The 14,377-nt window shown below is 42.7% G+C and overlaps 2 protein-coding genes across 2 annotated transcripts in view; both read left to right on the top strand.

Annotated features, from left to right (window-relative positions):
• LOC132591998 (uncharacterized) overlaps positions 1–14,377 on the top strand; it is a 452,388-nt gene that overhangs the window by 23,688 nt on the left and 414,323 nt on the right. The gene's annotated exons all lie outside the window — the stretch shown is intronic.
• Positions 2,958–14,377, top strand: part of LOC118083547 (cytosolic phospholipase A2 beta) — a 44,187-nt gene continuing 32,767 nt past the window's right edge. Inside the window, exon 1 of the mRNA XM_035112065.3 lies at positions 2,958–3,203. Within this exon, the coding sequence (XP_034967956.3) occupies positions 3,183–3,203 (21 nt within the window). The 5' untranslated portion in view covers positions 2,958–3,182. The remainder of the gene's footprint in view (positions 3,204–14,377) is intronic.

Genomic DNA, 14,377 nt, shown 5'->3' with positions numbered 1-14,377 from the left:
GTGTTTCCATGCTAGCATTTCCAGTGGGATCATTGCACCTTACGCATGGAAGGTTTCCTGCAGCATCCACATAAAATGGTTGTTGTCAGAATGGCACCCCCCCCCCCCAATAATAATCATCTGAATTTACCCTTTCCAGGGAAAATCTAATAAATTAAGAAAATTAAAAACTTGTTGCAAGCGACCTACTTATGGGACCTCAGGACTGCTAATAATAATAATAATAATAATAATAATAATAATAATAATAATAATAATAATATATTTATACTCCACCCATCTGGCTGGGTTTCCCCAGCCACTCTGGGCGGCTTCCAACAAAATATTAAAATACAATGGTCAGTTAAACATGAAAAGCTTCCCTAAACAGGGCTGCCTTCAGATATCTTCTAAAAGTCTGGTAGATGTTTTTCTGTTTGACATCTGGTGGGAGAGCGTTCCACAGGGTGGGTGCCACTACCAAGAAGGCCCTCTGCCTGGTTCCCTGTAACTTGGCTTCTTGCAGCGAGGGAACCGTCAGAAGGGCCTCAGCACTGGACCTTAGTGTCTGGGCAGAACGATAAGGGTGGAGACACGCCTTCAGGTATACTGAACCAAGGCCGTTTACTGTATTACTTACTTACTGTATTAAGTGTCTTTCTGCAAACACACTGGACAATGTGAGGATTTTGGAAGTGAGCAATGGCAACTGAGAGTGGTGTGGGATACAGGGAAAGGGAACATGACATATGGGGAAGGAGGTTACACTGAATGGAATGCAGGCATTGCTCAGTCTCAGGTGTATATCAGGGATAAGAGAGAGGAAGAGGGCCTGAGAAGAACACAAGCAAAAGGAGCGTTTTTGCTCAGCTACTCAGCTATGCAAATCACGTAGCCCATGCAAATCAGGCTATCATGTGACCCATGTAGTGTATGTGCATATGGAACACATAAATCGAGGTTGGGACAGATCTCTACGCTTGGTCTCCCCTCTCCAATATGTGCTCACTAATACACACCAGGAAAAGGCTTGAGGTAATTGGCAGCTAAGATACAGTACATGTAGATTTTTTTTTAAAAAGGTGGAGATATGCCAAATGTGAAGACAAAAAGCCTCCAAGAATGATAGCCTACATGTGCATGTTATTAATAGAGTAGACTGGAGAATCATTGTAAAATAATCCGATTTACTATGATACTGAGAATAACACAGAAACGTATTCTAAACAGTTATGTTTCTGTTGAGCAGAAATGAAAGGAAAATGTGAAACAACTCAGCCACGTGACAGAGTTCACTGGGAGTTTTGCTGGAGCACATGCCTTATCTGTTACATTGCCAAATTGCTATAGACAATTTGAAAATGAATACACATTTTGCAATATTGCTTAGCAAAATATTTTGGTAGCTTTATTGTCATGAAAGATTACGTATCTTTTGTATTTTGTGATATTTCAATTATTTTGTTACTATTGGTGTATATTTTTTTATGTAAACAGTGTTGAGGCCTGCATGACATAAAAGCAGTGTATACGAACAAAGAACATTCAATGCATCATTTGTTTAATTTATACCACACCTCTCCTCCAAGGAGTTCAAGCTAGTGAACATAATTTATGCTCTTCCCATTTTATCCTCACAACAGTCTAACCTTTGAGGAAAGTTAGACTGAGTGACAGTGACTGGCCAAAGGACACCAGCGAGCTTCATGGCCGGGTGGAGCCATGAACTGATTTAAAATACAATCAAAACATATACAGAACAATTATATATGAAAACCATTTAAAAAGCCACACACCCACACACATACATAATCTGAAGCAACAATAACAACACATATATGAAACCAATTAAAATCCAATAGAGATGTGCCTACTGGATTAAAAAAAATATATCCCTTTTTTTCGGCAGTCCCAGGGAGGGCAGGAAAGAGGAAGTGGCTCCTGGGTCCCTCATGCCTCCTTCACATATGTCCCTCAGCATGTCCAGTGCGGGGGAACCGGTTGCGCTGCCCTAAATTTGGCACTGTCTCCCAACCACCAGTGCCAGGGAGCAGAGGCCTAGGCAAGAGCTGCCCTCAAGCCCCTGGAGCAGTAGAGACCTGGCAGTGATGCTGCCACTGCTTTTGAGTTGGGGGCGCTCCTCATTGTCTCTGTTGTGCACAGGTCAAGGGGTTTGCTGGAGGCTGGAGACCGGGGAGCAGTGGGGTAGGGAGCAGCAGCAGAGGTTTGAGGTGATCAGGGTAGGTAGATCTTGGCTGTGCAGAAAAACCTGCCTGGTTGGGGAGAGCAAACTCAGGCTTCTGTTTTTAGATTGGGGGGGGGGATTTTTAAGATCTCCACCTCTAATGTCTCTCACATCGAAAGCATGCATAAACACATATAGGTAAGGAAAAGGGACCTCACTGTGGACAGGGAAGGGTATAGTCCAAACTGCAACAGTGTGGGGAGGGGTGGGATGTGGCGACCATGGATTTGGGGTTGCTTTGTCTGCATTTGGATCTCCCTGGTCAGGATTTCAGGGGTTGGATTCTCTCATACACCCCAATCTCGGGGTCTCCTGCATTTCCATGCAGTGCATCTCTATCTGTCTGTCTGTCTGTCTATCTATTCATTAAACAAATGGAATACACAAAAAAGGGTGGTTCATAGATGATAGATCGATAGATCGATAGATCGATAGATCGATAGATCGATAGATCGATAGACAGACAGACAGACAGACAGACAGACAGACAGACAGACAGACTATCTATCTATGAACCACCCTTCTTTTGTGTATTCCATTTGTTTAATGAATAGATATATTGCATCTATTATTTGTTTAATTATATATATTTAAACTTATTGTGTCTATTAAATAATAATAACTACATTGCAGAACACTTTCATGAACAATATGGAAATTTAATTCTTGCTTGGTCTGAGGGGTTGGACCGCCCTGACTTAGAGGTCTTGTTGAAAGAGGAAGGACTTGTGTTTCAGGAAATGTAAATTACTTCATCTGGCTTTATGGCACTGAAGTCTGTGTGTTTCAAGTATTCCACATGCTGGCACCATACACTGTTCCTTCCTGCCCAGGGGCCATAGTAGGCGGAGTTCAGAGTCTACATATATGAAGCAGCAGCAACACCTTTGAAGGCAGTTTGCCTGTTAACCTGTTCTTCAAGCGTTGCTTATGACTGTGGCGCTACGACTTCCCAAGAATGGGGGCCGCAGCTGAGAAGGTAAGGAAAATAACTTCTCGCAATTTGTTTTATCTTTATATTTTGTTTAATCGGGGGGGGGGCATCCAACCCCTCCCTGGATCTGAATAGTCTGAAAATGGCAAAGTTCAAACAACATTTGGAATGTATGTCTGATGTAGCAGCATGCATGGTTTTGCTTCGGGGAGAGTTTTCATGAAGCGACTGGTTCCTGCTCTGTGAGATGAAGGCTGCTGCTGCTGCACAATTTGAATCTAAATGGTACAAGCATGGGATTTACGTTTGAAATGAAACGAACAGTTTAAAACTAATACACATTTACTCATTTTATTAACAATGGTAGCAGGGGATTTTTTAAAACAAGTTTTTAAAAAAGTATATGAAAAGGAAGACAATTTGACAGTTCAGGAGCTACAGGGGGGGGGGAATAACAAAGTCTTGTGGCACCTTAAAGACAACCAAATTTTATGTTATAAGCTTTTGTCGCTGGCTGTACTTTTGCATTTCAAGGCCATTCAACTTTGACATGTCTGCCTGCTTGTCTGTCTGTCTTTCTCCATCCATTTAGAGAAGATATACAACTGGGGATAACGTGTGCTCATTTTAGGGATGTGGAAAACCTACTTGCGGAATTCTGTTGGCAGTTTGGTTTCTCAATTCTAGCGGAAATTATGGTTGCCAGTTTGACACATTTTGGATGCACACCAATTCATTCATTATCAAGACGAAAAGCCCACCCAGTCCAGCATCTTATAATCACCTTGGCTAGTCATACCCTATTTTATTTATTAATTTTATATACTGCCTTAGACCCGGTTACAACATAAAAAGTTGCAAACATAGCAAAAGTAGTAAAACACAAACCCAGGATATGAATTCAAAAGTAATACAGTTCCATCTGAAGAAGTGTGCATGCACACGAAAGCTCATACCAAAATAAAAACTTAGTTGGTCTTTAAGGTGCTGCTGGAAGGAATTTTTTTATTTTGTTTTGACTACGTCAGACCAACACGGCTACCTACCTGTAACTAGTTCCATCTTAATTAGCCTAAAACACATTATTATAATGTTATTAATTTGTGTTTTCTACTAGCAGTAATTGCACCAGGATGCTAATAAAATGGAAAATGATATAACTACCAGCAGCAATGTGGGGCACAGAACTCACAGATTTCGAGAGCAAGACATGTCAGAAGCAGCCTGGGTGCTGATTGCTTTTTTGCAGATCAGAGATTAGGTAGAGGAGACAGCACCTGGGGAAGAGGTCAGGGAGGGCACTGACAACGAAGAACGTGGATGCGATAGAAAGTATTTTTGAATCTTCTTTGAATCCAGATTGATGCATACCTGCCCCATTCTCTGAATTCAGTGCATGTGTACTGCAAGCCACCACCATATAGAAAGACTTCCAAGAACATATGTGCTGAACAGAGAATGCCGGCAGCACTGAGCATGCTTCTGGTTGGCGTGGGTATCTCTTGGATTCCAAACTCCCCTCCCATCCGGTTACTAGAATGTCAGGTCTGATCATTGTCAATGTTGAATGAGGGAATATAATGAGATGTAATATAAAATAATGAGATGCAATATAACAGGGATCGCCGTGCACACAAGCCGGCATGTTGGATGTGTGCTTATTTCTACTGGGAACGCTGTCTGCATGTTGCAAGGTGTTTGTGTTAGAAGGCGGCTTCCTTACATAAGTCTCCCTTGCTGGATCAGGCAAATATGGATTAAAGGTGCTTATCAGAGTTTCCTTGGCATTCTCAATTGGGAGTCCTTTAGTGAACTAAAGAATAGGACATGTCATTGCAACAATAATACTGTAACAGCAATAGCAACAACTCTTTAAAGCCCTAAAAGGCCTGGCCCAGTATACCTGAAGGAGCATTTCCACCCTCATCGTTCAGCCTGGACACAGGTCTAGCTCCGAGGGCCTTCTGGTGGTTCCCTCACTATATAATAATAATAATAATAATTTATTATTTATACCCCGCCCATCTGGCCGGGTTCCCCCAGCCACTCTGGGCGGCTTCCAACAAAACAGAAATTCTAAAATACAGAGATCCATCAAACATTAAAATACAGAAATCCATCAAACATTAAAAGCTTCCCTAAACAGGGCTGCCTTGAGATGCCTTCTAAAGGTCTGGTAATTGTTGTTCTCTTTGACCTCTAGTGGGAGGGCATTCCACAGGGTGGGTGCCACTACCGAGAAGGCCCTCTGCCTGGTTCCCTGTAACTTGGCTTCTCGTAGTGAGGGAACCGCCAGAAGGCCCTCGGAGCTGGACCTCAGTGTCCGGGCAGAACGATGGGGGTGGAGACGCTCCTTCAGGTATACCGGACCGAGGCCGTTTAGGGCTTTAAAGGTCAACACCAACACTTTGAATTGTGCTCGGAAACGTACTGGGAGCCAATGTAGGTCTTTCAGGACCGGTGTTATGTGGTCTCGGCGGCCGCTCCCAGTCACCAGTCTAGCTGCCGCATTCTGGATTAGTTGTAGTTTCCGGGTCACCTTCAAAGGTAGCCCCACGTAGAGCGCATTGCAGTAGTCCATTGCAGTAGTCACTGCGAGAAGTGAGGTTACAGGGAACGCTCTCCCATGAGATGTCAAGAAAATAAACAACAATCTGAAGACATCTGAAGGCAGACCGGTTTAGGGAAGTTTTTAATGTTTGAATGTTTTATTGTGTTTTTAATATTCTGTTGGGAGCAGCCCAGAGTAGCTGGGGAAACCCAGCCAGAGGGGTGGGGTATAAATATTATTATTATTATTATTATTATTATTATTATTATTATTATTATTATTGTTGTTGTTGTTGTTGTTGTCAGGATTTGAGTCCCTGTTCTCTTTTGAGACACAGCAGCTGGATTTAGAGTGTCTGTAGCTACAGCACACGAATGTGTAGTTGTCTAGAAAAGACTTAGTGATCTATTTTGGTGTGTAGAGTGGTACCTCGGATTACAGACGCTTCAGGTTACAGATGCCTCAGGTTACAGACTCCGCTGTACCTCGGGTTAAGAACTTTGCTTCAGGATGAGAACAGAAATCGTGCAGTGGCTGCGCAGCAGCAGCGGGAGGCCCCATTAGCTAAAGTGGTGCTTCAGGTTAAGAACAGTTTCAGGTTGAGAATGAACCTCCAGAGCGAATTAAGTTCTTATCCCGAGGTACCACTGTACAGATGTTCCTTTAAACATCTCTCACCCCTTTCAGGTGAGCCCAACACCTCTCTCCTTCACAATGAATCCCACAAGCAGACCCACCAGCAATTCAAATACCCCACCCCAGCCCACCCCCAATGCTTCAGGCATACTCTTTCATGTTAATGCACTGCATGAATACTTTATAATGTTCATTTGTTGCTTGTTCATTTCTTGCAACCACATTGCAAAACTGATTTGGGTGGGCAGAAGTGGGAAAAGCAGGCTTGGGATGCTGCAGTCACATGTGGACTAGCACTGCTGCTGTAAAGCTATCTGAATTGATGTCCACAGAGCCTGGCCCTGTGTATTTCCTGCTCAAATGAACACACATTTGGATGCCCTTAATATCTGTGAATATCCCAGACAGAGCTGTTGTCCAAAGAGACATGGATTGCATTCATACCAAGCCCTTCCCCTGCACTAGTCATTTGCTGTATGAACAGTGCCTTAATATATATTTTAAATATACGATTCAAGTCATTAGAGACATGGACAGAGTTAATTGTATGCTTGCTTGCTTCAAAGGGTTTATTAACAACGCTTTCCTCCACTGCTCCTTGACCCAACACACACCACATTCAGCATTATGCCTTGTCATAAAGGAACGAGTGCCCAGTAGTCAGGGACACTTAAACTTCTGTTTGCCAGTAACTGAAAGAAGTGTGGTTTTGTTGTTGAGAAAGTCGGTTACTAAAGCAGGCTTCCCTCTTTGCAAAGGAAGTGGGCACTTCACCCTCTGTTTCCTGAAGCATCTCTGTAAGAGGATCAACCCTGTACTTTTATGAACAGAGGGTGCAAGATGCCGTGGCTCAGCAGCCATTCGGAGTATGTACTAGGGAGGGAATAGTGACAGGAGAAGCTATGTAGGAGCAGACTGGATAGCAGTGGGACACAGGAAGAACTGGGAAGCATAGGCATATACAGGCCACACTCTCCCCTCTCTTTGCCACTGGGCATGGAAAGGACATAAAAAAAGAAAACACGTTAAGGAAAGAATCGTATTTTTGTGTTTTGATTTTTTTGGTTGTTGCAAACACATAGCTTAAGAGTTACATAATTGGGCTGACCAGAGCTTACTGTAGAATGCATTTGCATAGTACTGTATTACCAAAGCTTAATTGTATACAGTACCAAGAAAACACTCAGATGGATGATGCCTCTAGTCGCCTTTGCTGCCACAGTTTTCTGGCTTTTAAGAAAACACGGCTAATTTAAAACACAGCGTCCCACTTTGTGCCTCACAAAACTTGGCAGTATGGTATTCCTGCTGCCCGGATCAGCCTGCCCTTGGGCAAAGCTCAGGCAGTTGTGTTTGGGTGGCATGGAAGGGCAGCAAATGGTTACTTATATAATTAATTATTGTTGCATTTTTACTGACGAGAGATGCACTTGTAGGATTTTCTGCCTCGAGTCCCAAAAGAACTTGGGTGCTAGGCACCTTGGCTGTTGTGTGTAGGGGGGAGGGGCAGACAGGGAGCCAGTTGAACCTTTGCTTCAGGCTGCAAAATGTCCTGTTCAGGGTGCCAGCTAGCCAACCAGCCTCTTCCAGGGATATTTCTTTCCAACCACCCCCTGCTTTCTGTTTTCTCTCCCAAAGTCAGCCAGCATTTCCTGCCCACTTAACATGCTCAGTCTTCCTGGGTTGTCTTTGAGCGCCCCATTTTATTTTATTTTTCTCCCCCAAGGCTGCCAGTTCCTCTCTCTCTTGTGCAATGTGCATGGATAGTGGCATCTGGAATAGCTTGCTCAGTGGTGCTGGAGCTGCATCAATATAAGTGTGTGTGTGTGTGTGTGTGTGTGTGTGTGTGTGTGTTGAGGGTGGCAGTGACAGGGAGGTTGGGATTGTGTGGGTACACTAACAGGACCACTGTGCAGTGTCTGCACACCCCCAGCATCACTGCTTCTTCAATCTTTCTTCATGTAATGTTGTTATGAACCATGTTAAGGGCTTGTAGAATATTCATTTCATGATGATGATGAAAATTGTTTTAGTTGCAGGTAGGTAGCCGTGTTGGTCTGACGTAGTCAAAACAAAATAAAAAAATTCCTTCCAGTAGCACCTTAGAGACCAACTAAGTTTGTCATTGGTATGAGCTTTCGTGTGCATACACACTTCTTCAGATATACTGAAACAGAAGTCACCAGACCCTTATATATAGTGAGAGGATGGGTATTACTCAGAAGGGTGGTGGGAATGGGTGATTGGCTGATAGGTGTGGTAAGCCTGTTGATTACTGTTAACGATTGTAATTGGTCTTACAGGAAAAAGCAAGGGGTGAGATGGCTAAAAATTATCATGTATAATGAGATAAGAATCCAATGTCTCTATTCAGACCAGGTCTCTCCATGGTTTTAAGTTTGGTAATAAGTTGCAATTCAGCAACTTCTCTTGTTAGCAGTTAGCCCATACTTGTTCAGAAACTCCTGGCTTGGCTGAAATTGCTTATTCCTGATCAATTGCTAAATAATAGCCATGGTGTAATGGTCAGGGTATCAGATTAGGACCTGGGAGACCAGGGTTCTATCCTCACTTGGCCATGAAGCTCCCTGGGTGAGCTTGGGCTGGGCATTGGCTCCCAGACTAACCCATGTCACAGGGGTGTTGTGTGGATTAAAAGAGGACAGAGGGGTGTAAAGAACCATGTGCACCATCCTGAGCTTTTTGGAGAAAAAGGTGGGATATAAATGCAGTTAACAATAAAATGGCTGTTCCCTAAAATAGTCTATAACAAGATTCTACTCATCAATTTATTATGTATTCAAACTAGTCCCCAGTTATCAGTAGCAGAATAAAATGTGTTTATTAGACAATGGCAATCCTCTCCTGCATCACCAGCGTAGCTGCTCTTTTAGTATATCTATCTATCTATCTATCTATCTATCTATCTATCTATCATCTATCTATCTATCTGGAACCTGACTTTTTCATTTTTTTTTTTTTTGAACATACTTTTTATTAATTTTACAAAATACAAAAAAGCAAAAAAAAGGTACATACTTAAACCCCTTTTCCACCTCCTTCCTACCCACCCACATGGGTCCTCCCCTGCCACAGAAGTATCCCATGTATGTGAACAGTCAGAGATGGTCCATTTTATGCTTGGGTTTCTGTCCTCCCCCCCCTCCCCTGACCCCAAAGCCCCCCCCTGCCACCAGGGAGCTCCAGCAAACCAGGGCAGTACGCAGGAGGACATCCATCCAACCATCTATTGTCATACCAAAAAAAAAAAAAAGAGAAAAATAGAAATAGGAAAAAAGGGGAAAAAAAAGAAAGGGCGAAAAAAGAAAAAAGAAAAAACAATACAAAACAAAAAAATTTTCTTGCATTCATAGTTGTAAAACCATATTTTGTGGGCTTCCCCTCCCCCCCCTTCCCCGGTTTTCATCCCTTTTTTATCATCTGCAACAGTTTCTTACTTTATAAAAATACACCTTTGCATCTTATACAACTTATAAATCAATTGTTAACATTTTCATCTAATATTCAAATCACTGAGAAATCAAACTCCCATTTTCTCTTCCCGTGCCTAATTTTTTGTTTTTTCTCCCTCTATAAGCCTCCATATTTTCACATTTTCCAAAATCCATTCACTTTTAAAACTATAACTATTCTCAATTTAACCTTACATCCCCGATTGCCGGCTTCCCCCCCCAATCCAGCAAATTCCAAAATCAGCAGACCAGTTATAAACCTGTTAATCCATCCTTAATCACAACATCACTTTCCCTTCACCCCACCCCCTGTTTACAGTCTTTTGTCATCCAGGCCACCATACAGGACCCCTGAATTTCTTCTCTTCTCTGCATATTTTTTCCTTCTTCCCTGTGGGCGTTCTGGAGTTCCAATGATACCAATCGTGCCCCCCTCAAAAGCAGGGCACTCCATCCAACTTTTTGTAGAGTAGAGTCATCATTTTTTTCGTGGTGTGCTTCATTTTGTGTTGAATCATCACAATCCTCATCTTCTTCTTTTCCTTCCCCATCATTGTCATTCTCACATTCATCTTTTTCAGTGTCAAAAGCTTCATCTCCTAAAAAATCATATTCCGCCATCACCTCCTGGAATTTTTCCTGTAACTCTTGCCGTCGTGTCTCCTCTTGACATAACTCTATTCTTGTTTCCCACATTAAGGTCAAAACAGACCGCTGGAACTCAGGGGAACACTTTTTTGTTGACATATTTCAGTCCTGCCAAGGTCAAAACTTGTCACGTGGGGTGGAATATGATCACAGTTTATTTTTCGACTCCATTTTAACAAGCTGGCTGCATTCTTCAAGTCTTATTGACAATAAAGTTCGAACTCACATTTCACAAACACTTAAGCCAAAAAAGAAATTCCACAAAGTCCAGAAATACAAAGTGAAGTAAAATTTGACTTATAAATCCTGACAACTCACTGGGTTGTCTGGGCTGCCGGCTCCCGAGTGGAAAGGTTTTTTCTTAGGCTGTACCTCTTATTGCAGGGCAGTCATAAACCGCAGTCTCTCTCCCCTTTTCACCCTGCATCAAAGGGGAGATTCTCTTTGATGCCTTTGAGGGATCCTTTGAATTGTAAATCTTCTGTTTATGGCTTCGGGTTTCTATTTACTGTCTCTTTTGTTGCCGTGGGGGGGGGGGTGGCTTCCTCTTTTCTCCCCTCTCTCCCAGATCCAAATTGTTTTATAATAATCCAAATCATGAGATTACTTACAGTCTTTTCCAATCGTTTTATTTTCGGAAGAATCCAGCGCTCTCCGCCTTCGGCTTGAAGCTTCTCCCTGCTAGAATAACGTTGCCGCTCAAAATGGCCCCCGCGACTTCTACCCTCCTCGCTCCGGAGCTCTTATTAGAGCTAGCCGAAGAGTTGGGGAGTCCGGATTGGGTCTGTGCCGAGCAAATTGCCCTCGGGACGCCCTTCCCGAGGTTCTAAGGGGCGCAGCGTCGCTCTCGCTGCCCTCCCCACTCCTAGCAGAGACGGGCCGTCTCGGAGACGAGACGAAGCCCCGCCGATCGACGCTGGCGCTGAACCCGGAAGCTCGGAACCTGACTTTTTCAGTTTCAAAACCTGACTTTTTCATTCAAAAAGGATTTGCTCATTCATGAATATTAGAGAAAGTACCTGCAGCCAGAAGAAAGGATTAGTAATTTGAAGTTTTTTTAACTGCCAAGTTGTCTCATTTCCTGTTTCGGAGATCTGTGCCATAGACTAAAAAAAAAAAAGGTCAATGGGAACAACCTGGAGGTTCAATAAGTAGCCTTACATAGTGTCTATAACATATTGGGGGGGGGGAGGAAGGATGTCCATGTTTGGAAACAAAGTTGGACCCCTTAGATAGCAGTACTTGGAACTCCTCTAGAACCCTAAAACTAAGCACAATAATCTAGTTGTGCTGACTGTCATTCAAGTCTAGAAAAACAGTCATAATGAATAAAATGCACTGCTTAGCTGAGACACTGAATATTTTTAAGGTATATTTATGCAAATGGTAGACATTTTAAAAATTAGGTTAGTTTTAAACATTAAAATCAATGGGTATTAACAGCCTTTAACTTTGCCAAAATAGGCTCAATATTTTTAATTGGATTCTGCACATCCTACTGGTTCTTGGTGCTGTTAACAGTATTAAAATGCAACATTACCTTTTTAGTGTGTAAGAAAGGGCAGTTGCCCAGTGGTGGGATGCATGATTTGTATGCAAAAAAACCAGGTTCAGTTACTGCATTGCCAATTAAACAGTTAGGTAGCAGGTGATGTGAAAGTCTTATGCAGGAGGCTCTGAAGAATTGCTGCTAGGCAGAGTGGACAAGGCTGGGGTCAAAAGACCAAGGATCAGACATAGGAAGTGGTACCAGTAGCTGTAATATTACCAATAGTAATAAGAGTAAAGTCCAATAATCAGAATTCTGGATGAACAAGGCGGTGAAGTAGACTAGAGATCAGTTAATAATTAGCTCATAAGAACTCACCAGTACCAGTATGCTTTTAATTATTGGAGGCAAGAAATAAGACACCAGTCTGGGAAGAGAAATCTTGAGAGCTTCAGAATGTGGAAGGATGTGCCATGTTTGCTAAGAGGGAACTTGAAATGAGGTTACCTAAGATTGCTCAACAGACAGCATGTATAAGGAAGTGAGGGTGGCAGCAGAGTATATGTAAATGAAAATATGCAAGAAATGGAAGCATGCAGAAGACTGTGCAAAGTAATAACAAAATTGTCTGGAGCAGATCATTAGGGGTATGAATGGTGATTAAATGAGGGCAAGTAACTAGTGTGGTGTGACCAACTGAAATTCTTCAAACTAAGAGCCAGACCCTGCTGTAAAGCCTTATAGAAGCATTATGTATATATCCATCTAACTAAGACGTCACAAGTAAGTCTCTTTTCTATCAGATTGAGCCTTTTTGTGCTTTGTGTTTCCAAGAATACTGCCTTTGTCTGAATTTTGGAATTGACATCCAAATATTGACTTTGAAAAGAATGGAATGCTGAATTTTTTGAAATGAATCAGAACTGTTTTGTGGCAGCAGATTCCATAGCCTAAATGTGTGCTGTTGGAAGAAGTGCTTCCCTTTCTCTCATTGGGGCCATGGGGTTCTGAACCAGGATACTGTCATAGAAAAGCTAGAGAAATTTCTGTATGAAGAAAAATTGGGAGGTCAAAGAGTACAGTATTTCATTTAAAGACAATGTGAACTATTCATTCAGTTGTTTAGATTTTTGCAAGGAATCAACTCAAGATCTAAAGCTAGGCATTCAAGCCCTGCCAACCCAGCACCAACATAACACCCATAGAGTGAGGGATCTACTTTGTGTTTCTTTCTACCAACCAGAGAGTCAGATTCATAAGACATATAATTAGAATGCAGGGTGCCTCTGAGCAGATTCTGAGCCTATTGATGTGAATTGAGTTCACATTCCTTCCACACCCCCCCCCCCAAAAAAATCCACTCCGGATTAGCTTTCTTCATTGCAGCAGCAAAATTCAGGTGGAAAATGTTGTTTTATTGTTGCCGTTGTAAAAGTATTGGGAGTCTAAAACCATTGTGAATGCCAATGAAATCTGGGGATTTCTTGCATAACTCCAACTCTCTCTCAACTATATCCTGAAGAAGATATTGCAGCACTTTTGCCCATGGACATGATTGAAGAGGGGACACAAACATATTGTTCTTAGAGTGTGCTTTTCTCTCGCCCACCCACCACCTCTTAAAGTCATGTGCTTGTAGTTTCTTTTTAATAAAACCTCATCCAGAAACACTGGTCAGACTGTCTGTCATCTTTGTATTGCATAAACTGTTTACATGTATTTGGAAGATGTGTGTGGGCAGGTTGAGGTCAGAAGGTATGAAGGCCACAGACAGTCTGGAACCAGGCTGTCTGGATAAGAATATAAGAATAGTCCTGCTGGATCTGGCCAGTAGCCCATCTAGTCCAGCATCCTGTAGGCTTTAGCTCCCTATTAGGTCCATAAATTACCACATAGCATATATTCAACACAAAAAACAGTGACAATTTGTTGTTGACAAAAGACAGCTGGACATATAAAGGGCCCCATTACCTTCAGTAGCTTAGAGCCTCATCAAACCTAAATCCGACCCTGGAAGGGACTCTTGCCCAGATTGAGAAATGGTTCCTCACCCAAGGTCACACCATACACTTCATGGCTGAGTGCAACATGAGTCTTCCAGGTTCTAGTCTGACATGTTAATCCCCACACCACATGGGCTCTCATCTCTGGCAGTCTTTATACCGTACTTCTCTGTTGGTACCAGATTGGCCCACTCGCCTCTCTTACCGTCCTAGATCAGGATGATTATAAGGCCAGCTGTAATGGCCTCTAGTCCCTTCCTCTGATTAGCAGCTTCAGTGGAACCTGTGTCACATTCACAGGGCTCCCAGTCAGTGCTTGCTGCAGATTCTTTTGGTGGTGGGGAAGCTTGGCCAAGACTCCCTTCTCTCTGTGAGTCTATCTCCTCACTCTCATTGTTGCCAGCTGCTGTTCCTCATCA

The sequence above is a fragment of the Zootoca vivipara genome, chromosome 1 (assembly GCF_965207765.1).
Source record: "Zootoca vivipara chromosome 1, rZooViv2.hap1.1, whole genome shotgun sequence".
Taxonomy (NCBI): Eukaryota; Metazoa; Chordata; class Lepidosauria; order Squamata; family Lacertidae; genus Zootoca; species Zootoca vivipara.
The sequence above is the reverse complement of the archived record's forward strand: the minus strand, read 5'-3'. Positions and strand labels throughout refer to the sequence as shown.